Source organism: Macaca thibetana, chromosome 15 (assembly GCF_024542745.1).
Source record: "Macaca thibetana thibetana isolate TM-01 chromosome 15, ASM2454274v1, whole genome shotgun sequence".
Taxonomy (NCBI): domain Eukaryota; kingdom Metazoa; phylum Chordata; class Mammalia; order Primates; family Cercopithecidae; genus Macaca; species Macaca thibetana.
The window spans coordinates 39,393,566-39,419,747 of record NC_065592.1 but is presented as its reverse complement, the minus strand read 5'-3'; the positions used below and the strand labels follow the sequence as shown (position 1 = coordinate 39,419,747).

Sequence of the window (26,182 nt, the reverse complement as noted above, 5' to 3'; positions counted from 1 at the left end):
TATGTCTTATTACACTTCTGAATGGGGGGGCTCAATACATTTTAAGGACTTTCTCATACACACTCACATATGTGTAATAGAAATCCAAATAAATATGTCAACACACACACATATGTGTAATAGAAATCCAAATATATATGTCAAACAGTTTTTTTCTTTTGCAGAATTAAATGTGAGGGAGTCTGATGTAAGAGTTTGTGATGAGTCATCATGTAAATATGGAGGAGTCTGTAAAGAAGATGGAGATGGTTTGAAATGTGCATGCCAATTTCAGGTGAGGAAACCCAACTTATTTTGAAAAGTTTTATATTCATATTTTATAATTCTAAATTCTTCAAATTAAAAAATCTAAAACATCTTGAACCCCATAAAGAAATTGGGTTCACAGTCCCTCAGTTCTTTTTTGTCAGATGATGTCCTGTTATTTGTGTCTTCCATGCTGCTTGCATGGAATTGAGAGAACGGATTGACAATAATAGATGTCACAATTCTTTGAAAAAATATCAAATTTCTATTTAAATGTAAGGTATAATTGTCACTGAAAGGAAAGAAGGTACAGGTTGAACTAGAGTCTCTTATTTTAAATGTTGGCATCTTTTTCCTTTTCTTCTCCTTCTAGTCTGTCTCTTTCCCTTCCATTCTTATTTGTTGCTGTATCATCTCTTCAGGCCACAGAACTTGACTCACTTGGAGACTCGGGGTAAGTCAAGGTTAGAGCTGGAATAGCAAGTGGAACCTCAAACTAAGAGTGTAAATATTTTTGCTTTTCAGATGCTCTTTTAGTTGTGATTCTGTTGTCTAAAAAAGTAAAACAAAGGAAATATGTTATGTTTAATTCTTTCTTTTTATTTTCTTTGGTTAAATGGTAATCAGACTTCAGAATGTTTCTTACAAGATGGTCTCTGATGGTTGATTTAATATGAGACGAAAAAGGAACTAGAATTTTTTTTTCTACTCACAATTTTCTTCTAAACATGCCCACCATTTGGATTTTGAGGGGAAGAAAGGGTACAGAAATCCAGAATGAAAGCATAGGAGAGTTAGTATTTCTGGTAACCCTGTGACCTCAGGCAAATTTCTGTATGATCTCAGGTAATTTTCTTGGCATCAGTATTCTATCGGAAAAGTGAAGGCATGTTTCCTGCCCTTACTTATGATTCTGTAATGAGAATCAAAATTGGAAAGAAAGCTTGCATATGAAACATCTTTGAAAACTGTAAACCATCAGGTGGTTTATTTTAATTAAAAGAAGTGGAGAGTTTAGGTAAAGGAGGAAGGGTAGGTAGGTATGCTGTTGTCCAGCCAGTTTCTTCATAGTCCAAAGGGGCTTTACATTCAATTACATAGAATGATAGGAGGGTTTCTCTTGGGCATTTTCACATCAGCCACCTTCTGCCAAGCTTTCTTAGGTAGCTTTTGGCTGGCTTCAGATCCCTGCTGCCTGTTGGCTGGGGACATCATTTCTTTGCCAAGAGCACCTTTCTATAGAACTCTGCATAACATGGAAGGTGACTTTAGCCAGAACGAAATGAGAAGTCGGTGATAATTCGAACTGTTTTCCCCCTGAACCTAATGCGTCATTTTTCTCTGACTGCTTTTAAGATTTTCTCTTTACTGTGTTTGACTATTAAGTACTATGGTGTGGTTTTCCTTGAACTTATCATGCTTGGGGTTGGCAGAGCTTCTGAAATCTATTTGTTACCCAGTTTGAGAATTATTTCTTGAAATATTTTTTTCTGCTTATTATTTCTTGTAATCTGGGACTTCCATGATGTATGTTAGACCTTTTGATAATGTCTCAAGGTCCTTGATACTCCGTTCATTTTTTTCCCAATTGTTTTTCCTGTTCTCTACATTAGATAGTTTTTATTGATCTGTCTTCAGGTTAACTAATCCTTTCTTCTGTCATCTCCATTCTTCCTATCCAGTGAGTTTTTAATTGTAGATTTTTTATGTTTAGAATTTAGAGTTTCTATTTACCTGCTGGGATTTCCTCTTTTCATTCACTGTAAGCATATTTTCCTTGAGCGTACATGTTATTGCCGCTTTAAAATATGTCTGCTCATGTCCACATCTAGGACATCCTCAGGTATTGCCTCTGTTGATTGTTTTCTCATGTGAGAATGGACCATATTTTCCTGTTTCTTCACGTTAGAGTAACTTTGGATTTATCCTATACATTGTGAATCATATGTTTTAGAGTGTGTGGGTTTTGTTATGTTCTTTGAAGATTATCGTTATTTTTGAAACAGTTGGCTGAACTCAAACTGCAAATTCTGCCTTACTTGTGGTGGGCAGCAACACAAGTATCAATTCAGTTCTTTTAGCCTCGCAGGGGCTACTTGGAGTCTATCCCATGTGTGGTTTAGGGGTCAGTCAGAAGTGTGCTCTGTGTTTATATGTGGAACCTGGGACTCCCCTCAAACTCTCTCCTTTCCGAGATTTCCCTCTCACTTTTTAGTGGCTGTGGTTGTCCTCAACTCTGTTCTCTGGTTTGTTAAAAGAAAGATGGTGGGTTTTGTTGGAGATTTAGCCACCCTGTGTGGGGAAGACTGGGGCTGTTCGCCTCTTCAGCTGCTGTATTTCCTTAGGTTAAATTCCTTGAGGTGGAATTGTTGGGCCAATAGATGCTCATGTGCAGATTAACATTTTCACCAGTAGCCTCATATCAGATGTCCTATTTCCCCTCAACCTTTTGGTTGTGGATTTTGTTGGTCCTTTTAAATTTAATAAATCTGAAAGGCAAAAACAATTTTTATTTGCATTTGATTACTAGAGAAATTAAAAATGTGCCATATATTTGTTGACCTTTTTTTGTGAATTAATATTTCATATTCTTTGTCTAGTTTTTGGAGTATTTTCTTTTTCCCTCATCTTGATTTGTAAAGACATATCTGTGTATGCATATATATATACACACACACAAACACACACTATATAATACAATATTGGAATATATATATTGCTAATTACCTGAGCATTTGATATTCGTTAACGCATAAACTCTCAAGAGAACCTGCTGCTTTGATTTATTTATTTATTTTTATTTATTTATTTTTTGAGATGGAGTCTCACTCTTGCCAGGCTGGAGTACAGTGGCATGATCTTGGCTCACTGCAACCTCCGCCTCCCGGGTTCAAGTGATTCTCCTGCCTCAGCCTCCCTAGTAGCTGGGACTACAGGTGCGTGCCACCACACCCAGCCAATTTTTGTGTTTTTAGTAGAGACAGGGTTTCACCGTGTTGGCCAGGATGGTCTCGATTTCTTGACCTCGTGATCTGCCTGCCTCGGCCTCCCAAAGTGCTGGGATTATAGGTGTGAGCCACCATGCCTGACTGCTTTGATTTATTTTTAAAAAAGAGTAATGTATGCCCATAGTAAACAACTTGAGCAATATAAGAAGATATATAACAAAAAAAGCTTCCACTCCAGAGTATCAACTTCTCAGAGGCAACATCTGTTACTTCTTGCATTTCCTTCTAGAAACATTTTATGTGTATATAAACTTGTTTAATTCCCCTTATAAGTATTTAATCATTTAATGGTATTTATCTTAGAGATTGTTCCTTTCCAGTAAGAATAGATTCCAAAAAACTCTATATTTTAAAGAAGTTACCCTAATTTCATTTTTTTGTTTTTCTTTTTAACAGTATGTATTCTTAATTGACAAAAATAATTGTGTATCTTAGTTTCATTTTCATTTTGTTTATATTTTAGACACAAAGAAATTTTAGATTTTCACATCATATTTATCTATCTTTTTTTTGTTTGTTTGTTTGAGATGGGGTCTCACTCTGTTGCCTAGGCTAGAGTGCAGTGGCACAATCAGAGCTCACTGTAGCCTTGACCTCCTGTGCTCAAGTGATCTTCCCACCCCAGCCTCCTGAGTAGCTGGGACAACAGGTGTCCATCACCACACCTGGCTGAGTTTTAAATTTTTTTTTGCCCAGACTGGTCTTGAACTCCTGGGCTCAAGCAATCTTCCCACCTCGGCCTCCCAAAATGCTGGGATTATGGGTGTGAGCTACTATGCCCAGCCCTGCTTTTCTTCAATTTTTGAGAAAAGTATTTCCCTGAAACTCTAAGATTATAAAGAAACAGCCTTTTTGACCTTTTAAAAAATATACTTGAACAGCTAGAAAATCCTTCCATGATCTGTCTGAATTCCTTACATTTTTACCTTGTGGCAAAGCAGGAAGGAAAATATATTAGGAGTTGACACCATTAGACATTTATCCAGTGCTTACTTTGTGCTGGGTATGAGACTAGATGCTGAGGATGTAAAGATGTTTAAAGATTGGTTCTTTGCCTTGTAGGAGCAAACTGCCTCAGGGCTTACAGTATAGTTTGATCTTGCTACCGAGTGAACCTTCCTTTGACCATTCTGCCTTCCTTTATAAGATTATAAATCTATTCAAGGTAGACTTAGGTTATTGCCAGCTTAAAAATAATGACCGACATGCCCATTAAACCCTTCTCTGCTGGATGCTTTAGCAATATCTTTCAATTCATTTTAAAAACTTGCTTATGATTCAGCATGCTTTTAGTGCTAAATAGAAGCTTTCTGGGACATTATTTAAATACATTTTAACAGATGACAGGATTTTAAATAAAAATTCAAATTGTTTTTTTTTCAGTCTGCTAATAAGAGCTATTATCTTGCCACATATATAAACAAAGCCACTTTTGTTAATTTGGTATACAGAAAAATGATTAATACTGCATCTTTCCCTGAAAACTTTGTATAGAGTAGAGTCTATGACTTTTTTTCCTGTTTTCTTTCTTTGTCTTTGTTCTGGCGTTCTCTGAACTATGTATCTTTCTTCCTGTATTTATCAGTGTCTGCTCTTGCTAGGTGCCATGCCCTCTTATTAGACCTTTTATTAGTCACAGTTCTCCGGAGAAACAAACACACACACTCACACGAACACACACACATGAATGTGAGAGAGAGCGAGCAATAAGGAATTAGGTTATTTGATTATGGAGGCTGAGAAGTCCTACAGTCTGTCATCTGTATACTAGCCCAGGAAAGCCAGTGGTATAAGTCCCTTTCTGAGACTGAAGGCCTGGGCACCAGGAGAAGATCAATGTCCCAGCTTAAACAGTCAAGCAGAAGGAGAGAAGAATTCTATTCAGTTCCTTAATGGATTGAATAGTGCCCACTCACACTGGGGAGGGCAGTCTGCTTTACTTGATCCACTGATGCAAATATTAATCTCATCTAGAAATTCTTTCACAGATACACCCAGAAATGATGTTTAATCTGGGCACCCTGGGGCCCAGTCAAGTTAACACATAAAATTAACCATCACAACCTTGTTATTATTTTCTACTTGCTGTATTCAGCATAGTTCCTGGCACACAGTAGGTACACAATAAATGCTTGAATGGATGCAGTTCTGGAGTTGTACACTGTTCCATCTTTCTAAACTACTTAAAATAGCTGGCAACATCATCACATTCTTCTAGCTAAAGAAAAGGTATAAGGGAGAGTTCTTCCTCCCAGCAAGGGTGGCAATATAGAGGAAGCAGACTTTAGGTTAGAGTTAGAATCCAACATCAGTGCATAAGTCGGAATTTGCATGTTGTTAAAATTGTCTAAATCCCATAATTTGTCCATTGGCATAATTAGAGGCTTCCAGGAGAGACTCATGGAAACTGAGAATGACCAACAGCAGGTCTGCTTCTCCCATCTTACACTCACTCCTAGGTATGTGCTCGTGAGGGTGAATTTCAGAGACATTAAGTCCTCTGCTCAGTATCACCAAGTGACAGATGGCAATTCCCCACTGACTAACTTGAGTGTGTAGTGGTTAAAATACATCATTTGGGAGGAATTGGTGGCTCTTCGACTTATTAGTGACTGTTGGCAAATACTTATGACTGAGAAATGATACAAGCAACAGCAAAAATAGCTAATGTTTATTGAGAATGTACCATGGTCAGATAGAAATGCCAAAGACAGATTATCTTATTTTATCTTCATAACAACTTTGTTAGGTAGGTACACCATTGTACACTGTTGAACATGGTGATGGTGCTAGCCCATAGTCACATGGTTGGTGGGCCCAGGATTTGAATTCAGACGTTTTTGGCTTCATAGCCTTGGCTCTAAACATTAAACTGTGTGCTTCATGGTTATGATAGTTAAGTTAAAGGACACTTAAAGTTGTGGACTAATGCTTACTGGATAAAAACTGTTGAATAAATGTTGAGATTCTCAGCCCTATCAGAGTTAATGCTTCATTTTAATATTCAATTTCTTTACCATCCTTAGAAGAAATTCATGGATAAATTAACCTACATAAACACATGATTAAAGAAATGAATTGAATGCACGATTGCAATGTAAAGAAGAAACAAAAGTAATTTATAATAAAATAAATATTTCAGAATGTAAATGCTTAGGTGTGATTACCATAGAAGAAAATACAGCCATCAGATGTTTATGTTTACTTATAATAAATGTTTGGATTAAAAAAATTAAAAGCAGGTCAGGCATGGTGGCTCATGCCTATAATCCCAGCACTTTGGGAGGCCGAGGTGGGTGGATCACAAGGTCAGGAGTTCAAGACCATCCTGGCCAACACGGTGAAACCCCATCTCTACTAAAAATACTAAAATTAGCTGGGCGTGATGGTGTGTGCCTGTAATCCCAGCTACTCAGGAGGCTGAGGCAGGAGAATTGCTTGAACCTGGGAGGCAGAGATTGCAGTGAGCCTAGATTGCGCCACTGCACTCCAACCTGGCGACAGAGCTAGACTCCGTCTCAAAAAAAAAAAAAGAAAAATTAAAAAAGTAATTTCATACCAGGAGTACATGAAACAAAAATGTAGATGTATAGTAGATGCTAGAATAAAAACCAATATTAGGGTAAGGTATAACAGATCAGACTGATTTGTAGTATTATGGAAAGTCTTGTCAAAATTCCTACATGAATAGCCAGAAGTTATGTGGTACTTGTCTTTGTTGTCTGGAACTATCCTTTCCTTTGCAGTACTTCAGGCATCCTTGGAATCTGTCTGGTAAATGACAGTAAGGTCCCTCTGTCAATGTGACAATCAAGAATGCCTCCACAGGGACAGCCACCCCTAGGGGGCGATATTGGCACCTTTGTGAACACAACACTACCTTAGAAAGTAAGCGTTTGTTGAGGAATGAAAGTGGGATTGGAAAGTTCATAGATTTAGCATTTGATATCTTGGAGCTCATAGTAGTTTCCTTGGCTAATTGAGTATTGTATGATTACAAAGTAACATATTGACTCATGTAGACATCATACTAGTTATTGTGTAAATTTTAGGGAAAGAGAAGAAAGGAATGTGATCCATGAAAAACTGGAGGAATGTTTATAATAGGGAGGCTTCCTAAAATAAAAAGATAATTTTAATACAAGTTGATGTAAGATTCTGCTGATACTGGATGTATAGCAAAGTCGACTAGATTATAAAATATTTTACTAGAAGTTGTTTTTACCAGTGCGTATACATATACATACGGTAGCATGCCATATGTATGCTTCATAAAGTAAATCTGATCACTTTTTAAAAGTAGATAAATGATAAAATTAAGTCTTGCTCATTGAAGAAAAATAGACAAATATGGAAAATCTTAAATAGGGAACTAGGAAACCATGAAGATAGATAATATGAAAAATTTATTGACATTTTATTTCAGGATTTATTTTATGCATATTCTTTTTTTTCTAAATTGGCTATAAATATACTTTATTTTCTTGCTATATTTTATTTTATATTATCATATTATTTAAAACATTTACAGTTAGCTTTGTGGAATACATAATGCATTTAAAAATAGTACAGAATTCCCAGAAATTATATATGTGCTTTTTGCCTAACTTTGTTAGCTTTTTTTGTCACACAATATTTTTTTTTAAAGGTAATTCTTTTTTACAATTATTATTTTTAAACTTCAACTTTTATTTTAATTTCAGGGGGTACATGTGTAGGTTTGTTAGATGGGTTTATTGCATGATCCTGTCACCCAGGTAGTGAGCACAGTACGTAATAGGTAGTTTTCAGCGCTTGCCCTTCTGCCTCTCTCCCCATTCTAGTAGTGTCTATTGTTCCCATATTTATGTCCATGTGTATCCAATGTTTACCTAACACTAATGAGAACATGAGGTATTTGGTTTTCTGTTCCTCAGTTAGGATAGTGGGCTGCAGCTGTATCCATGTTGCTGCAGAGGACACGATTTCATTTTTTTTTATGGTTGTGTAGTATTCCTTGGTGTATATATACCACATGTTCTTTATCTAATTCACCATTGATGGGCACCTGGATGGATTCCATGTCTTTGCTATTGTGAATAGTGCTGCGAATAACATATGGGTGCATGTGTCTTTTTGGTAGAATGATTGATTTTCCTTTGGGTATATACCCGCTAATGAGATTGCTGGGTTGAATGGTAGTTCTGTTTTAAGTTCTTTGAGAAATCTTCAAACTGCTTTCCACAGTGGCTGAGCTAATTTACATTCCCATCTGTGTAGCATTCCCTTTTCTTTGCAGTCCCACCAGCATCTGTTATTTTGACTTTTTAATAATAGTCATTTTGACTTGTGAGATGATGTTTTCTTGTGGTTTTGATTTGCATTTCTCCGGTGATTAGTGATGTTGAGCATTTTTTCATGTCTATTGGTCACTTGTATGTCTTCTTTTGAGAAGTGTCTGTTCATGTCCTTTGCCCTATTTTTAATAGAATTATTTGCCTTTTGCTTGTTGGATTGTTTAAGTTCAAAAGGTAATTCTTAATGACTGTAATATTAATTTCTTGAACAGTTATACTTCAATTAAACATTGTCTTGTTAGACATTAAGATTTTTAGGTTATTGATATTATAAATTTCTGTTGGAAATGGCTGTAATAAATGTGTATAGGTTTCTGTCACATGGATTTCTAAATGTGTAATTCTGGATCAAAAACTGCATTCATTTTTTAGGATTCTTGAAACATATTCTTTAATTATGTTACCCCAAAGTAGAACCAATTTAGATGACCAAAACTGGTATGGTGGTATGTCCACCTAATTGAATTTTTTAATAGCCAATTTTATAAGTTGGAAATAGCATCTCATCTTAGTGGACAACTCTGATTGCTAGTGAAGATCAATAATTTTTTATGCATTAACTGGCCATTTGTAATTTTTCTGTAAACATTTCATGTCTGTTTTTGGTCCCATTTTTATTAATTTGTATGTTCTATTTTTTAAGTAATAATAACTTGTATCATATTGTTATAGCATTTTCCCCAGATCTTAAAACTTTAGTCATTTATGATATTTCTACCATATAGATGTTTTAAAGTTTTCCTACATGCAGGTCCAGTGTCATTTCTCAGATGTGTATTGTGTTTTTTCTTCTTCATCTTTCTTATTTCTACTCATCCTTCAAGGCTCAGTTCACATTCCACTTTCTCTGAGCATGCTTTTCTTGAATACTCCAGCTCACAATAATCGGTATTAGGCATTACATGCTTACTGATTTGGTTCATGATCTAGCTTTGCAGTATTGGTTTTTTTCCTACTTGTATGACTCTCTTACAAGATTGTAAGGTTTCTGTTAACAGAGATCATCCTATATTTCTTTGTGTCTTCTATACCATTTACCTTGGGACTTTGCCTACTAGATGTTTTGAATAATGAATTTTTTCAATTTTTATGATTAGGTTTGAATGAATAAATGAATTATGATAATAATAAAATGCTATTACATAACTAGCACTCTTTACATTGTCAATAATTTCCTCTTACCTCAGTGGTTTTTCGTAGCAAGCAAATGAAATAGAGATTTTCATTCTCATTTTTATGGATAGTTGGTAGTTATTTTCCTTATGAATGTGAAAAAAGGTATAAGAAGTAGCATAATTCTTTTCAAACCAAAAAAAAAAAAAAAACAACCAGACTATTCAGTAGTGAAGTATGTCATAATGCTATGGTATTGCATTCATGAATGTGAAATAAGCTATTAATATTCATGCCTAGTTCTGAGAATTTATTTTTGTTTCTTTTGCAGTGCCATACAAATTACATTCCTGTCTGTGGATCAAATGGGGACACTTATCAAAATGAATGCTTTCTCAGAAGGGCTGCTTGTAAGCACCAGAAAGAGATAACAGTAGTAGCAAGAGGACCATGCTACTCTGGTATGTATGATATTCTTCTGAATAAATTTTGGAAAATATGGTGGAATCATTTCTAAAAGGGAGTTTTGAGTCAGAGGTATATTTCCACAACTGCTGCATGGATTGGTGGTGGTTGTTGTGGGGAGTGGGGGAATCTGTTTTGCCCTCATTTAACGTTGTTGCTTTTGCTTTTTTTAACCTCAGGTGGTCTTGTATGGACTTATGTTACTCCTTACTACATTGTTAAGGCTTAACACCCTTTTTGTAGGGACTTTCTTTTCATGTCTTTTGCCTTATGATTTGAACGTTAGAGTGAGCTTTGAAGTGGGGAATGATAGGGGATCTGTCTTGATGATTTTTTAAAAAGAGGTGAGGAATTTCTGTAGAAAGTCATTAGCAGTATCACAGATTGTTGCTTTCCAAGTTTTTTTCTCTGCCACCTCTTCATCCCATGCTGTTTGTATTTACTTCATCTTTTTTTTCCTTCCTGAATTAGTAGTGGTCAATTTGGTGAACTATTAATATTATTTTCTTTTTTTTTTTTTTTTTTTTTTTTTTTTTTTGAGACGGAGTCTCGCTCTGTCGCCCAGGCTGGAGTGCAGTGGCCGGATCTCAGCTCACTGCAAGCTCCGCCTCCCGGGTTCACGCCATTCTCCTGCCTCAGCCTCCCCAGTAGCTGGGACTACAGGCGCCCGCCACCTCGCCCAGCTAGTTTTTTGTATTTTTTAGTAGAGACGGGGTTTCACCGGGTTAGCCAGGATGGTCTCGATCTCCTGACCTTGTGATCCGCCCGTCTCGGCCTCCCAAAGTGCTGGGATTACAGGCTTGAGCCACCGCGCCCGGCTAATATTATTTTCTTACTTGTGTTTGTATTAATGTTTGGGGATAGAGATGCAGGTGAGGTAACTTGAATTATTATATTGAGGTTAGTGGTAAAGGTGAAGGCCATTCTTATGGGATTTCCACTTCCTTTCTTTCCCTATATATTACAGTGTTCAGAAATTGTCCCTTTTACTAAATGTGACAATTTTAGGGCCAATCAACTACAAAGTCAAAGGGGACAGTCTCCAAGGTTGTTCTCACTTCTGACACCAGCTGAGATCAAGAGGTTCCCCAGCTAACCACTAGGCTCAATAATTTGCTAGAAGGGCTGACAGACTCACTGACAGGTATTATATGCATGGTTATGAAGGGAGAGGATACGTGTTAAAATCAGCCAAAGAAAGAGATGCCTAGGACAGATTCTGGGAATGTTCCAAACATGGAGTTGCTGATTTTTCTCTCCCAGTGGAGGCATGGACAGTGTTAACTCCTCCTAGTTACAGTGTGTGGCAGTGCACATGGAGTATTGCCAGCTGGGAAAGCTTGCCTGAGCGTCAGTGTTCATAGTTTTTTCTTTATGAGACTGGGTCTCACTCTGTCCCTCAGACTGGTGTGCAGTGGCACGATCATGACTCACTGCAGCCTTGACCTCCCAGGCTCAAGGGATCCTCCTACCTCCATCTTCTGAGTAGCTGGGACTACAGTCACATGCCAACATGCCAGGCTCTTTTCTTTTCTTTTTTTTTGTAGGGACAGGGTTTTGCCATGTTGCCCAGGCTAGTCTTGAACTTGTGAGCTCAAGCAGTCTGCCTGCCTTGGCCTCCCAAAGTACTGGGATTACAGGTGTGAGCCATTGTACCCTGCTATTCATAGTTTTTATTGGGGCTCATTGTGTAAGTATAATTGATGAGTTGGTTGTGTGGTTAGTTGAAGACTCTGGGTCCACTAATACTGTGTGACTTGTAGACTCCATGATTGGTCTACTCTTAATGATTGGTCTTTCTAGTGTAACCGACCCCCACCCTAAGACTTAAATGTGGCCTAACCCCCAACACTAAGTTCCAGTGTGGGCAGCACCCTCCCTTAACCAATATCCTCCTATCAGGTATGACGTAGGTTACCTTCCGGAAGCAGAGGGAAAAGCCCAGACCTCTCTTGTAGTAAGACCAAATTCTTTCTATACACGCTAAAATAATCATGTGCTTGGAGAAATTATTATGTTTTGAGGCTAGTAGATTATGATTTGGTGTGGTTCTTATATACTTCTTTAAGTACATTGTGTTTCACAGAATGATCTAGAAATTAAAGAGGAATATGGAGGTTCTTTCCAATCCCAAATTATGCTTCATTTATGAGGAACATATGTTTAAGACACCAAGTGCTTTGATAAACAGTCAATGTTAAACATTAGGTGGCGGAGTGGTAGATTGGAAAGAGCACTGCACCAGGGTTACAAGACCTCACCTTAACCTAACTCCAACCCTTATTTATTGTGTAACCTTGGACAAATCACTTAACCTCTCTGAGCCCCAATTCCTTAACTTGTTAAGTGGATATTATCTCCTGTGGTTGTTAAATAAGAATTGAATGAGCAAAGTTATAAGCTGCTATATTGATTTTATTTTCTGAGTGGGCAGTGTTTTGTTATTTGGTCTTTTGTGGATCCTATTCCTTGAAGTAGAAATACTATTCTCTTTTCCTTACTTGAAAACTCATTTTCTTATGGTTAAGGTTGGTCTTAAGCCTTTTCTCCTCTGTGAAATCTTTCTTCTGTGACATCTCCTGACAGAGTTTGTTTGTGTAAACAAACTTGGGTGTATCTCTATACGTATACCACATTGTATTTCATTCATCTGACATAAGTACCTCGAGCCAAATCAGTGCTTTCTCAGTGGGAAGGTACTGTCTTGCCTAGGGATGTATATCATAATCTCAGGGTGGGATGGAATCCTGTAGGTTGGGGAAACGCATACCATTTACAAAATATAACCTACGGGGAGACTTCTACCTTGTTATCATAATAGCCACAGTATTTGATTTATTTAAGGATTCTAAAAGACAAAGGAAGGTATGAGTTTTTATATTTATTAAAATTAGACATGGTTTGAATAAAAGATTGGGAGTAGTATTTCATATACTGGGAATATGTCTTATTTATAATTTTATTCCTCGCATTTACCATGGTGCCTGGCACATAATATGTACCCAATCATTGTATGTGAAGTAATAAAGGGGTGTTTTCCTAAGAAGAGTTTGGTCATAAAAACAATTTTGAGTTTCCTTTCTCCTTCTCTTTTTTTCTGTTCCATCACTCTTTTACTTCCTCCTTATTTACTCAGAGAAAATGTCATTTTGTGGTTGATTAATCAAAATTGAACATAATTTAAGACTTTCCATAAAATCCCATGAAGATTTTACAACTGATACTGTATACAATATATATTTTTCTAATTCCTCCTGTTTCTGCAGTATCTGGGAATTTGATTATTGTCTGAAGGAGCTTGAAGGGAAGGGAACAGTATTGTTGAGTGTTGTTTTCTGCTCTAGAGGACAATTTGGAGAGCTAGCATGGGTTCTTTAGGATCCAGGGTATCCTCTCCCCTGGAAAGTGCTAGATAAAGTGTCAAATTCCTCACTTGCTCTCTCTGTTTTTTTACATGACTCTGTACTCATGATTTTATATCATTACCCTGTTTTCAACATGTTCTGTGCTAATATGTTGGTTCCTTTAGGATTATAGAATAAATATTTTATATTAATTATACTTGAGACTGGCTTCTTTCTGGTAATTTTGATGAAGGCTCTTTTTAATTTTACTAGTGACAAGTCAGGTAAGTTTCCTTCTGATTGGATTTCCTAGAGGAAGTTAATTTTATTAGTAATGTGAAAACCTCAAGCCTTTGGTTCTTTGCTTCCTAAACCTTGGGGCTTTTCTTACCTTTTGGCTTTTGGTCTTTATCCGCAGATTTCATTAAGAAGATTTTTTTTTTTTTGGAGTAAGACCCAAAGCTCTTTTCCTGCCTTTCTAATAAAAGCAGCTTATTCATTATTTCTCTCAAGCTTTAACAAAACTAAAATTTTCTCCTATGTTTTAAATGAGTGGATTAAAATTAATTATTTATATTTAGCCATTTACTTTTCAGTATTTAGTGTCTTTACTCTGTGCAAAGCATCTGGATATGTCCTTAATGGGATACAAAGATATATGAAATATAGATGATTATGTATCTAAGCAATTTATATTTTGAGAGCAGCATAAAATAGGTATGTAAGAACAAATTGTAAGATATCAAAAATTTGAGAAAGGGACTGAGAATGGATATCACAGTTTTATTTTTGATAGAAAATTTTATTATTTGATAAGATGAGATTTCCAGGAAAAATGTTCATATTCATTCTTTGTTTTTGTTCTCAGATAATGGATCTGGATCTGGAGAAGGAGGTAAGTTTCAAGTACCTCTTAAAGGATATTTGCTTTTTTCTTTCTTTCTTTCTTTCTTTCTTTCTTTCTTTCTTTCTTTCTTTCTTTCTTTCTTTCTTTCTTTCTTTCTTTCTCTTTTAAAAAAACAACTTTGAGATATAATTGACATACCATATAATTTGCCACTTGAAGTGTACAATTCAGTGACTTTTAGTAAATTCACGGTTATATATTCATTAGTATATTCAGAGTTATATATTCATCACCACAGTCACTCTTAGAACATTTTAATTACCTCAAAAAGAAACCATGCACTCCTAACCCAACTCTCCCTCTCAGCTCTAGGCATTCTTGTTTCTCGCATTTTTCCCTGGAACTTTGTTGTCAGACTAAGGGGAAGATGTTGTAGTTTCTGTTGAATTGAGGTTGCATCAAAGTGACTTCTTCTTGGATCATCCCCACAAGTGATTTTAGCTTGGACTAGAGTATTTGTAACTCTTTCCCATCCCTTGCTTTCAAGTTTTTGCTCATAAGGAATTTTAATGGTACAGGGTTAAAAACTCCAGAGGAAGTTGTACATAGAAAAAGGAAGACTTGCCCAACAACTCTCATGGAGTTTAGAGTTTAATTTAAACCTTTAACAATTTCCTATCTATGTTTTTGATTTTATTTTACAAATATATGAAGTATTTCTGTTGTTTAAAAGATTAATATTTGGTAATAGCATATAATGGAGTTTAAATGATCAGAATTGAGATTGACTAATCTGTATCATAGTCTAATGAGGCTATAGTTCTTAATGAGTATGTACTGTATACAAAATAATGTTTGAGGTATTATGGGGTACACCGAAGAACACCTACTTCAGTACAATTCACACTTAATGCAAATGGAAACTGCAGTTATGATCCTTTCAAAACTGCCTGAAAGCTCACTCCATACTTCTACATTTCATAGAATCTTAAAATTTCAGTGTTGGAAGGGACTTTGAAGGTCTCCTGGAGAATAGGAGAACTGTCCTGAGGAGAAATTCAAGGATGACAGTCTCAGCTAAAAAAAAAAAAAAAAAAAAAAAGTTACAGCTGTCAAACAATAGAATTTGAAGTAGATGGACATGTTTAAGCCAAAGCTTTATAATCACATGTGAAGGATCAGGTAATAAATTCCAGATCTTAGAGCTGGAACAGATTTTAGGCGATCATATAGTCTAGCCCCTGTGGTCAGGTATTCAGTTAGGAAACTGTCATTGTCATTGTTCCTATATTAAAGAAGTGAGAGTTCATCTTAAGATATGCTTATATAATACAATACTGGGCTGGGCGCTGTGGCTCATGCCTATAATCCCAGCACTTTGGGAGGCCGAGGCAGGTGGATCACCTGAGGTCAGGAGTTTGAGACCAGCCTGGCCAATGTAGTGAAACCCCATCTCTACTAAAAATGCAAAAATTAGCCAGGCGTGGTGGTGGGCACCTGTAATCCCATCTACTCAGGAGGCTGAGGTAGGAGAATTGCTTGAACCCGGGAGACGGAGGTTGCAGTCAGCCAAGATTGCGCTACTGCACTTCAGCCTGGGCGACAGAGCAAGACTCCATCCTAAAAAAAAAAAAAAAAAAAAAAAAAAAAAAAAAATTTAAAAAAATTTTAAAAAGCCAGGTGTGATGGCGTTGTAGTCTCAGCTACTTGGGAAGCTAAAGTGGGAGGATTGCTTGAGCCCAGGAGGTTGAGGCTGCAGTGAGTGGTGATCATGCCACTGCACCCTGTCTCAAACAAAACAAAACAAAACAAAAAATGCTGGATATCTTGCCCTGAGGATGTAGGTTGACTTTTTTTTTTTTTTCTTTTTTTTTTTTCTTTTTTTTTAGGGCGTATGAGTTAGAAGGGCTAAGTGGTTTGCTCCAGTTAATATACAGACCTTAGTGAGCTCATGGTAACTGTAGTATTTCTGAATATTATTATGTTTTGGGGCCTCAGGATTACTTAGGATGATAATCCCTGGTATCTGTTTGGGAGTATTCATGAGAGTTTAGGGGAATATTTCTACTTAAGGATAGGCAGACACCAAAAATTAGAAGTTTGGCAGCATTACCAAACAGGTATGGCAAATTTGTGTACCTTTTTAACACCCTCTTTATTATAAGACACTTCCTGAGGCCGGATGTGGTGTCTCATGCCTGTAATCCCAGCACTTTGGGAGGCTGAGGTGGGCAGATCACAAGGTTAGGAGTTCGAGACCAGCCTGGCCAACCCCCTCTCTACTAAAAATACAAAAATTAGCCTGGCGTGGTGGTGTGCACCTGTAATCCCGGCTACTTGAGAGGCTGAGGCAGGAGAATCACTTGAACCCAGGAGGCGGAGGTTGTGGTGAGCTGAGATTGCGCCACTGCATCCCAGCCTAGGTGACAAAGCAAGACTCCGTCTGAAAAAAAAAAAAAAAAAAGACACTCCCTGAATAGTAATCTTTTTCAAACCAAATTCAAGGGAAATCCCTTGAATGAACTGAAATCCTTAAGTTGAATTCAGAACTGATCTCCCTGGCCAGTTTGAGATTAAGGATGTGATCCACTCTAGTTGAGACCCACAAAATGTAAGGCCCTTTCAGTGTGGGATGTGAGCTGAGTCTGGGGCTGGTGATATTTATTGTTTTTTTTTTTTTTTTTTGCGTTGGGTCGTAGGAGACCTGCATACTTTTGTATCTGTGTATTTTTGGCTGTGCTAAGTGGCCAAGTAGAAAAAGAAAAGTCCTTTATAAAGAGACCCTTTTCCATTTTAAAATTTGGAAATAAGTATTTCTTTTAACTCTGAAGTTAGTTTTTATGTAGTTAGAAAGACAGGTATGAAACTGATGCGAGGAAAAGGTGAGAGTTACATTCTTTTGTGGTCAGGTGCTTATCTGCTGACCAACTTTGCACAGGCTGATTGCAACAGGAGGGTAATCACAGGACTAAATGTATTTCTCCTGTCTCTTTTCTTTCTCCCTTATTCAGTGTTATATGGTAATTAAAAAAAAAAATTCATTATCAAACCTACTGTGTTGTTCTGCCTAGATAGTTTAAGGGATGATTTTGCCAGCACCAAAACAACTTTTCCTCACAAAATATGTTGTACTCAGTACTGGCAACATTTTTGAACTTCAAGCATTGGTAGATTTTGGAGGTGACTATTTTCAAGAGCTCAGGTACATTTTCCTCAGAAACAGGATAATGACTACTGAAAACATGAAGCGTATCTGGAAAGGATCCCAACTTTTGGTTGAAAATTTGATTTTTCTTTTTAAACAGAAGAGGAAGGGTCAGGGGCAGAAGTTCACAGAAAACACTCCAAGTGTGGACCCTGCAAGTATAAAGCTGAATGTGATGAAGATGCAGAAAATGTTGGGTGAGTTGGTTAAGGGGAAGGGATAAAGTTATTTAGAGATTAATCATCAGTATGATTATATTGTGGAAAGGTATCATTTACCTGGTTCTGTATCTTTTGTGTGTTTTCAAATTTTTTTGTTGTTGTTGTTGTTTAATGCTAGTCTATTGACTTTTAAGTTGATACAATACTATGGCTATTTAAGTCAGTTTAAGCGTTGTATTTTAGAATGAGAATCCATTTATAGTTTTTCTGGTTTTATCTATGCCTTTTTTCCTCCAGATAGTTTTATATATTTTATACCAAGTGCTTTTGTCACTCATGTTCAGCCTTCATTAAGGTGGGTTTTGTAGCTGACAGCACTGTCTGTCCAATTTCCCATTCACTCCCTGTAAGAAATGGTGTTCTTTTGTAGAACAGTAAGGCTGCAGACATTTATCAATAGTCATGTTTGATTTTTCCTTTCATCAGTATTCTATTTATTTCCAATCTAATGCTTCTTTCATTTTCCTGCAGTGCTGGCTTTTTGTATATTTGATTCTAAAAGCTTTAATGTTGACTTTAGGACCTGGGAGCATAAATGGATCTTCTTCACTTCCTCAGTTTCCACTTAGTATCTATTTTAAAACACTTATTTATTTCTATAAGATATTTGTGCTTTCTTCCTTACTTGTACATATTTTTGGTGTGTATTCTCCAGTTCCGTGTTTATTCAGCCCTTAACTACTCAAATGAGCCTTTCACTGAACAGTAATAATATGATCTAATTAGCATTAAATGTCCAAAGTTAGTTTTGCAAATTAAGAACACTCAATTTTCACTATTATGTACAAAATCAGCTATTTGGATGGCATTTGGTAAAACTGTGTTAATTTATTTGGTGCGTATTTCAAAGTGGGTGAGAACTGGCAAAAGACAAGTAAGTTCAGTAAAAAATGAACTCAACAAAACCTGAATTTACTGCTTCTGCACGTTGGTCACATAGATTGACCCGTGTCCATTCATTTCATTAGGAGTGGTTTGATTTGGAAGAACATGTTTTCCGAAGCAGATACTGGCCTATAGAACAGTAGAGAAATAAATGATGGGCAATATGGACTTACAGAGAGAACTGATAATAGATATTATGCTGTTTCTTCTTTTTATTTTGTACTAATGATATGGCATGATGAAACACCTTAATATATGTGTGTGTGTCTGCATTCTTCCTTAGTACTCTTCTGTAATAGTGTTCAGAGACAAAATAGCTGTCAGTGATTGGCTTGGTCTTTTGGTCTGTTTTTATTCCTTTCATGGTGCCTCTATTCATCCCTATTTTATACATTTTTCTATTATCATTTTTCATGCCTAATTTAAAAAGATGGAAGTTTTTTGCTTAGAATTGAAACATATTCCATCTACTCTCAGAAGTGGCTCCAGATGTGACATCTACATGATAGGCTGGATGCAATGGCTCATGTCTGTAATCCCAGTGCTTTGGGAGGCTTAGGTGGGAGGATTGCTTGAGGTCAGGAGTTCTAGACATCTACATGATAAAATACATATCGTTATGTAAACACCTCCTCATAATGTAATATGTAGCCTATTCCCAATCAAAGCAATTCTGTCGTGTGTACTAAATTAATTTTTTGTGTGTCTATTTATCTGACAGCTTGCTACCACTATTGTTGTAGATATCAGCTCTAAGCATAAGGAAGTGGACATAGACCATGGAAGGGCTTACCAATAGTAAGGAGCATTCAGGCTCTTACCAGCAGGCTAAGGAGCACATAGACAGTGACAAGCAGCCAACATCAGGCAAGGAAATTGATGCAACAAGAGGGAAATACGAAGGAAGCAGTTGGTATCTTTATTTAGAAAAAAGTGATTAAGCTAAAGCGTTTGATCCTTTTATGGAAGGAGACAAAAGGACATGTTGTTAATATCTAATCTTTTAGTCTGTAAAGCACTTGTTACTGATTGCAGTTGTTTTAACAGTGTAAATGTGTATCAGTGGTTATTTAATTTTTTTTTTTAACTTTTAAATGGGCCATGGTACCAAGAAAGTTATATAGCGGTTATGTAACTCCCTCAAGGTACCTTCCATGTGTTTTTCATGGTTGCTAGCCAGGTGAATAGTAATGTATCTAAGGGTAATTTTTACCCATCCAGCTGGGCCGTTTAGGTCTGGAAAATGGAAAGCTGCAGAAATATAACATTAGCCATTAAGTCTTGATTTTTATATAAAAACCTGTTATTTATTAAGATGTTACATAATTTTCTTATTAAAAGATAAACTTTTAGTTATTAAGAACAAAAGCTCAGTTATAATTCAAGTAGTTCTGTTATGACTTAATTATTATTATCCATTGGAATCAGAGTATTAAGGTAGGATCTTAATATTTATTTTCAGGCCAGGCATGGTGGCTCATGCCTGTAATCTCAGCACTTTGGGAGGCTGAGGAGGGCAGATCATGAGGTCAAGAGATCAAGACCATTCTGGCCAACATGATGAAAACTCGTCTCTACTAAAAATACAAAAATTAGCTGGGTGTGGTGGCATGCACCTGTAGTCCCAGCTGCTCGGGAGGCTGAGGCAGGAGAATTGCTTGAACCTGGTAGGAAGAGTTTTCAGTGAGCCAAGATCGCGCCACTGCACTCCAGCCTGGCAACAGAGCGAGTGTTTTATCAAAAAAATAAAAAGAAAAATAAAAAATAAAAAATTTATCTTCTAGTCTGATCCTCTCATTTTAAAGATGAAACCATTGAGGACTAAAGTCAGAGGGTTTGATGGGGGTATATTCTTCTAATTAACAGCACAGTGCTTTTCTTACCATCTACCTTTTTCTAATTTTCTTTTAAAGAAAAAATTCCTGGAAGGAATGTTATCTTTTTCCTACTTTGAGGACTGCTGCCCAGTGACTTTTTTTTTTTTTTTTTAAACAAAAACACTGCCCTTTTCATCAGCCTGGTCCCAGCTGTGATTTCTTTACTTCTGTATTGAGTCTTGGTCACTCTGAGTAGTAGCTGCTTTTAAATTCTGTTAGTTCTTAGCCGGCATCTAGAAATCAAATACCTATTTATTGAATTTCTTACGAGTGACTTTCAGTCTTTTTTGACTACACTTCATGTAAAAAATACATTTGCATTGTTATCCAGCACTCCTGTTTACGTACACATTGCACTAATAAATAATAAGTCAAACAAAATTCTGTGGAATAGTACTTACCTTTATTAAATGCAATGTACTCTAATATTTTCTATCTTACTTTTTTTATAAAATACTGGCAGTGAACCACTAAATTGACTTCATAATCCACTAGTGATTATGACCTGCAGTTTGAAAAGTATTGCTCTATAGTATAACTATAATAGATGTGTATTGCATGTATTTTTTTTAGGTGTAAGTATTCATTTAAAATTTTATTGTAGGCCAGCTGTGGTGGCTCACACCTGTAATCTCAGAATCTTTAGAAGGCCAAGGCAGGAGGATTGCTTGAGCCTGGGATATCTAGGCTGCAGTGAGCCATGATTGTGCCACTGTGCTGTAGCCTGGGTGACAGAGCAAGCCCCTGTCTCCAAAAACAAATGAACAAACAACCCAGAAAGTCAAACATACTTTGTCTTTTCTCAATTTGAAATGTCTTCCCTGTCAGAAAAAATGTTATCAACCTATCTGATTTGCAAAGAGCAGCTAAAATCTTTCTCTTGCTTTTAAAAAGTCTTTCTCTTGCTAATAGTTGTTAAAAAAAAAATCTGGTATTTTGGTGAGGAGAAAAGTGATGCCGTGTAAGTTAATTTTCTGCTATTAAGAGAAGTGCTTTTTTTTTTAATTTAGCCATTTAAATATAAATTGATTTAAATACATTACATACTTCTTTGCCTTCTTAAACAGAATATACAGAACATGTTTAACATATTCTTACAGTTACATATCATGTAGTATGTTACAGTTTTCAGAGCATTTTTTACATATATATATATATATATATATATATTTTGAGATGGAGTCTCGCTCTGTCGCCCAGGCTGGAGTGCAGTGGCCGGATCTCAGCTCACTGCAAGCTCTGCCTCCCGGGTTTATGCCATTCTCCTGCCTCAGCCTCCTGAGTAGCTGGGACTACAGGCGCCCGCCACCTCGCCCGGCTAGTTTTTTTGTATTTTTTTTAGTAGAGATGGGGTTTCACCGTGTTAGCCAGGATGGTCTCGATCTCCTGACCTCGCGATCCGCCCGTCTCGGCCTCCCAAAGTGCTGGGATTACAGGCTTGAGCCACTGCACCTAGCCCTTTTTACATATACTTTTAAGCTATTCTCAGCAGTTCTGTTTGGTAGTAGGGCAAGGAAGTATTATCCTGATTGTTCTAGGTGAAGGTGAGTTCAGAAAGGCTGAATGGAGAATCAGAACATAGGTCTCATGACAAGGAGTCAATCTGTTGTGTTGTGCACACACATGTAGAGGCCAATTATGTGTGGTTGTTTCACTGCTGCACTTAAGGCTTCATTTAGCTTTGTGTTTTGGGTTCTATATCTGTTTTTTAAAAACATGTTTTTTTCTGTCTTGTAAGGCTGTTAGCTGCTGCTTCTAGATGCTGTCAGTGTGCCTTGGCAATGATTGATTGACTGTAGATGCCCTCAACTTTTAATTTGCTTCTCTGCTTCCTCTGTTAGGAAACAAACACTTGCAGAAACTGTATCTAAAGTAGGAATAACTTTTAAATGTAAAATAAGAGTATATAGGTTCTTCTGAGTGAAGTGCATGAACTTTATTTATTGCATCTGTTTTATCTGTCTTGTCTGCTCAATGGCTATTTTAATTCATTTATAATTTAAATTATTTTTGCTTTTTTTTTTTTTTTTGAGACAGTCTCTCGCTCTGTCGCCCAGGCTGGAGTCCAGTGGCCGGATCTCAGCTCACTGCAAGCTCCGCCTCCCGGGTTTACGCCATTCTCCTGCCTCAGCCTCCCGAGTAGCTGGGACTACAGGCACCCGCCACCTCGCCCGGCTAGTTTTTTTGTAGTTTTTAGTAGAGACGGGGTTTCAGCGGGTTAGCCAGGATGGTCTCGATCTCCTGACCTTGTGATCCGCCCGTCTCGGCCTCCCAAAGTGCTGGGATTACAGGCTTGAGCCACCGCGCCCAGCCTATTTTTGCTTCTAAGAGGCTTCCCCCTCACCCTTCCTTCCTGAAACTCACTGCATTTCTTTGATGGCATTGTGGGCTTTGCTTGGGTTTGTGACAGTTATGTTTGTTAATGTTTACCTTTCAAATTTATACCTAGAGATGTAGGTGGTTGAGGCTCCAAGAAATATGACTCCCCACATAAGTGGGTTTCAGTATTTCACGGTGACCACTGTGAAACAGTGCATAGATGTCCTACTTGGTCTTAAAACTTGAAAACAGCACTTCCTTTACAGCAACTTGTATTTCTTAAACCACATATTCTTAGTACCTACCACACCCCCTCTCTTTCTAAACAGTATTTCTGATCTGTCCAAGGCTGAAGTTACTGCTGTAAGATAGCCATCAGCTGTTTCTCTGGATACTTTAGTACCTTTTATATACCCCACCTAAATCCCAACCAGGAATGGTGTGAGGAGTCTGTAGAATCATCAGCCCTAATGTCAATACAGGTGAGTTATAAAAATCCTCCAGTTATTTCTTTTGAACTTTGTCTGCAATACACTTTATGGAAATAGCCCCTGCTCTTCTGCCTCTTTTATGTAAGTCTCCTTTTTGGAGATGCTGTTTCCATTTATCCCCCTGAGTGATATAAATATCTCAGAGTTGCTCAGAGAATCATACAGGTGTAGAGTGTGGCAGACAACATGGATAACCAGTTTAATCCACCTGCTGGAGATCTTAGTCATTTGTGGTACCATTTTCTGTTTTGACGCAGATTCCTGTTCAGTACTACAATCTGACGAGTCTCCCTCAGAAGGTGCAATGACATCTTTTCTCTTGTGTAAACAGAACAATGCTACACATTTGTGTCCTGCAATATATCCTACTTTCTGGAAGCTTCATGTACTTTTTAAAACAAGAACTGAAGAAGTACCTTTTCCGTTCTTCTGCTCTTATTTCCTCCTAGTCCTCTGACTAGGAGGTAGTAATTTTTGTCATTTAGCACTGCCTTATTTTGGATATTCTAAAACTATTTTTAGGTTTAATAAGTCGCTACTGTAGCCCATTAGATTATAATGGAAAAATAATTTTATGTTGTTTTTAAAAACATAAACCTCATTAAGCATTATTTTATCCAAAGTATAATCTGGATGTTAGTAATGACAGGCTCCTTTATCCAGAAATACCTTTTATTTTTTTTTGAGATGGAGTCTCCCTTTGTCACCCAGGCTAGAGTGCACTGGTGTGATCTCGGCTCACTGCAACTTCTGCTTCCCGGGTTCAAGCAGTTCTCTGCCTCAGCCTCCCAAATAGCTGGGATTACAAGTGCCCACCACCACGCCTGACTAATTCTTGTCTTTTTAGTAGAGATGGGGTTTCACCATCTTGGTCAGGCTGGTCTTGAACTCCTAATCTCGTGATCCACCCACCTCAGCCTCCCAAAGTGCTGGGATTACAGGCCTGAACCACTGCACCTGGCCTTCCAGAAATATCTTTTTGAGACGTAGTCTTGCTCTGTGGCCCAGGCTGGAGTGCAGTGGCATGATCTCGACTCACTGCAAGCTCCGCCTCCGGGGTTCACACCATTCTCATGCCTCAGCCTCACTAGTAGCTGGGACCACAGGTGCCCGCCACCACGCCCGGCTAACTTTTTGTATTTTTTTTTTTTTTTCGTAGAGACGGGGTTTCACCATGTTAGCCAGGATGGTCTCGATCTCCTGACCTCGTGATCCGCTCGCCTCAGCCTCCCAAAGTGCTGGGATTACAGGCGTGGGCCACCGCACCCAGCCCAGAAATATCTTCTTAAAGTCCTTTGACAGTTGCCAGTAAGAGAGTTTTGCCTTTAAAATGCAAAACTCCGTGTCCCCACAATCTCTTGCAGTTTTCTGAATGCACTGTTATTATTGAACACTTTCTTACCCACTTTGCCCCTGTTATTCCCCCTGCCTGGAGTGCCATTCCTGTTTATCAGCTTGTTTTAACTCCTATTCCTCCTTCTAGCCTTAGATGCCGTGTGATGTGTGACATAGGTCAGATTCACCACCTCTTCTTACCTTGCGTTCTCCCACAGTTCCTATGAGTTGTGTGACCATATTCTGTGTTCCTCCTTGGTCTTGAAAAAGCAACCTCTGCATAGACTAAATAGATTGTGAGTTTCCTGAGGGCAGGGACTTTGTCTTGCTGATTTCTGTCTTGGGTAAACTGCCCATAAGGTTGGGTATCTTAGGATGGGTCCTTTTATAGGCCTTGGTTGAATTAGTGGCAATCAACACTAGGCCTTTATTATTCACTTAGAGCTGCTTGCAGGGTGGTTGTAAGGATTTAAGATGTGTGAAAAAAACTAGCATTGAATTTGTTGCAGGCTTTATTAGGTGTTTGTTAAATCTCAGTAACTTGACATGAATTAGTTTAAGCCAATGTTTTCCTAACTGGTAAATAAACTTGCTATATTGAGAAGAATGGTACTTTCTATATAGGGTTAAGAAGAAAGGAAGTGAAAGGGTGGATGTTTTTCAGTAATAATAATGCCATTCAGATGTGCACAGTATTTGATAGATTTCAAAGGGCTTTTTACAAAATCTTATTTGATCCTGTCAGCAGTGTTTTGAGGTATTTTCCCTGTTGTAAAGACTTGGAGTTGTGATTTGCCAAAATTATAGTGCTAAATCATAGAAGCCATTGAATTTATGCATTCATTTATGTATGTATATGTGCATTCATGCCTTTGAAATTTAGTGCTGCCAATTCAAAAGCTTAAAAAGGCTCTAGAGTGAAAGGTCTCATTTCCACCCCTGTACCCAGTCACTCAGTTGTCTTCACTAGAGACAGTCACTGTGATCTGTTTCTTGTTTAATCTCCTGGGGTATTTTATGTATGTGCAAGCAAGCAAATATGTACATATATATATATATATTTTTAAAAAAACTAATGGCATCACACTATACCTTATTCTGTACCTTATTTAAAATCTTTATTGTAAAATGTACACTGCTTACAGAAGTGTTTAAACATACATGTGCAATTTAAGGAATACTGATTAAAAACCACCTATGTACCTAACACCTAGGGTACAAAATAGAATACTGCTATTATTTTCAGTACCTTGTGTGAACCTAGCCATGGAAGGAAAGGGTAATAGTGCCCCCTTAGAGAGGAAGGCTTACAGAAGACACTTTGAACAGCCTCTGTGGCAGGGTCTGGTTTTCAGCTCCTCGGAGAGTTTACAAAGTTCCCTTTTGGGGAAGTCAGTGGACAAAGCCATGAGTATTGGAGTCACAGGGTCATGGAGAATGTGGGCTCACTATAGTTGAGGCATCTGATAGGATTCTGATGTATGGATCAC

At 37.4% G+C, this 26,182-nt stretch overlaps 1 protein-coding gene across 3 annotated transcripts in view; it reads left to right on the top strand.

The window, feature by feature from the left end:
* TMEFF1 (transmembrane protein with EGF like and two follistatin like domains 1) overlaps positions 1-26,182 on the top strand; it is a 101,551-nt gene that overhangs the window by 25,670 nt on the left and 49,699 nt on the right. For all 3 annotated transcript variants that reach the window (XM_050761508.1, XM_050761507.1, XM_050761509.1), the window contains exons 2-5: positions 165-274; positions 10,035-10,164; positions 14,381-14,407; positions 17,665-17,761. In XM_050761508.1, the coding sequence (XP_050617465.1) occupies positions 165-274; positions 10,035-10,164; positions 14,381-14,407; positions 17,665-17,761 (364 nt within the window). The remainder of the gene's footprint in view (positions 1-164; positions 275-10,034; positions 10,165-14,380; positions 14,408-17,664; positions 17,762-26,182) is intronic.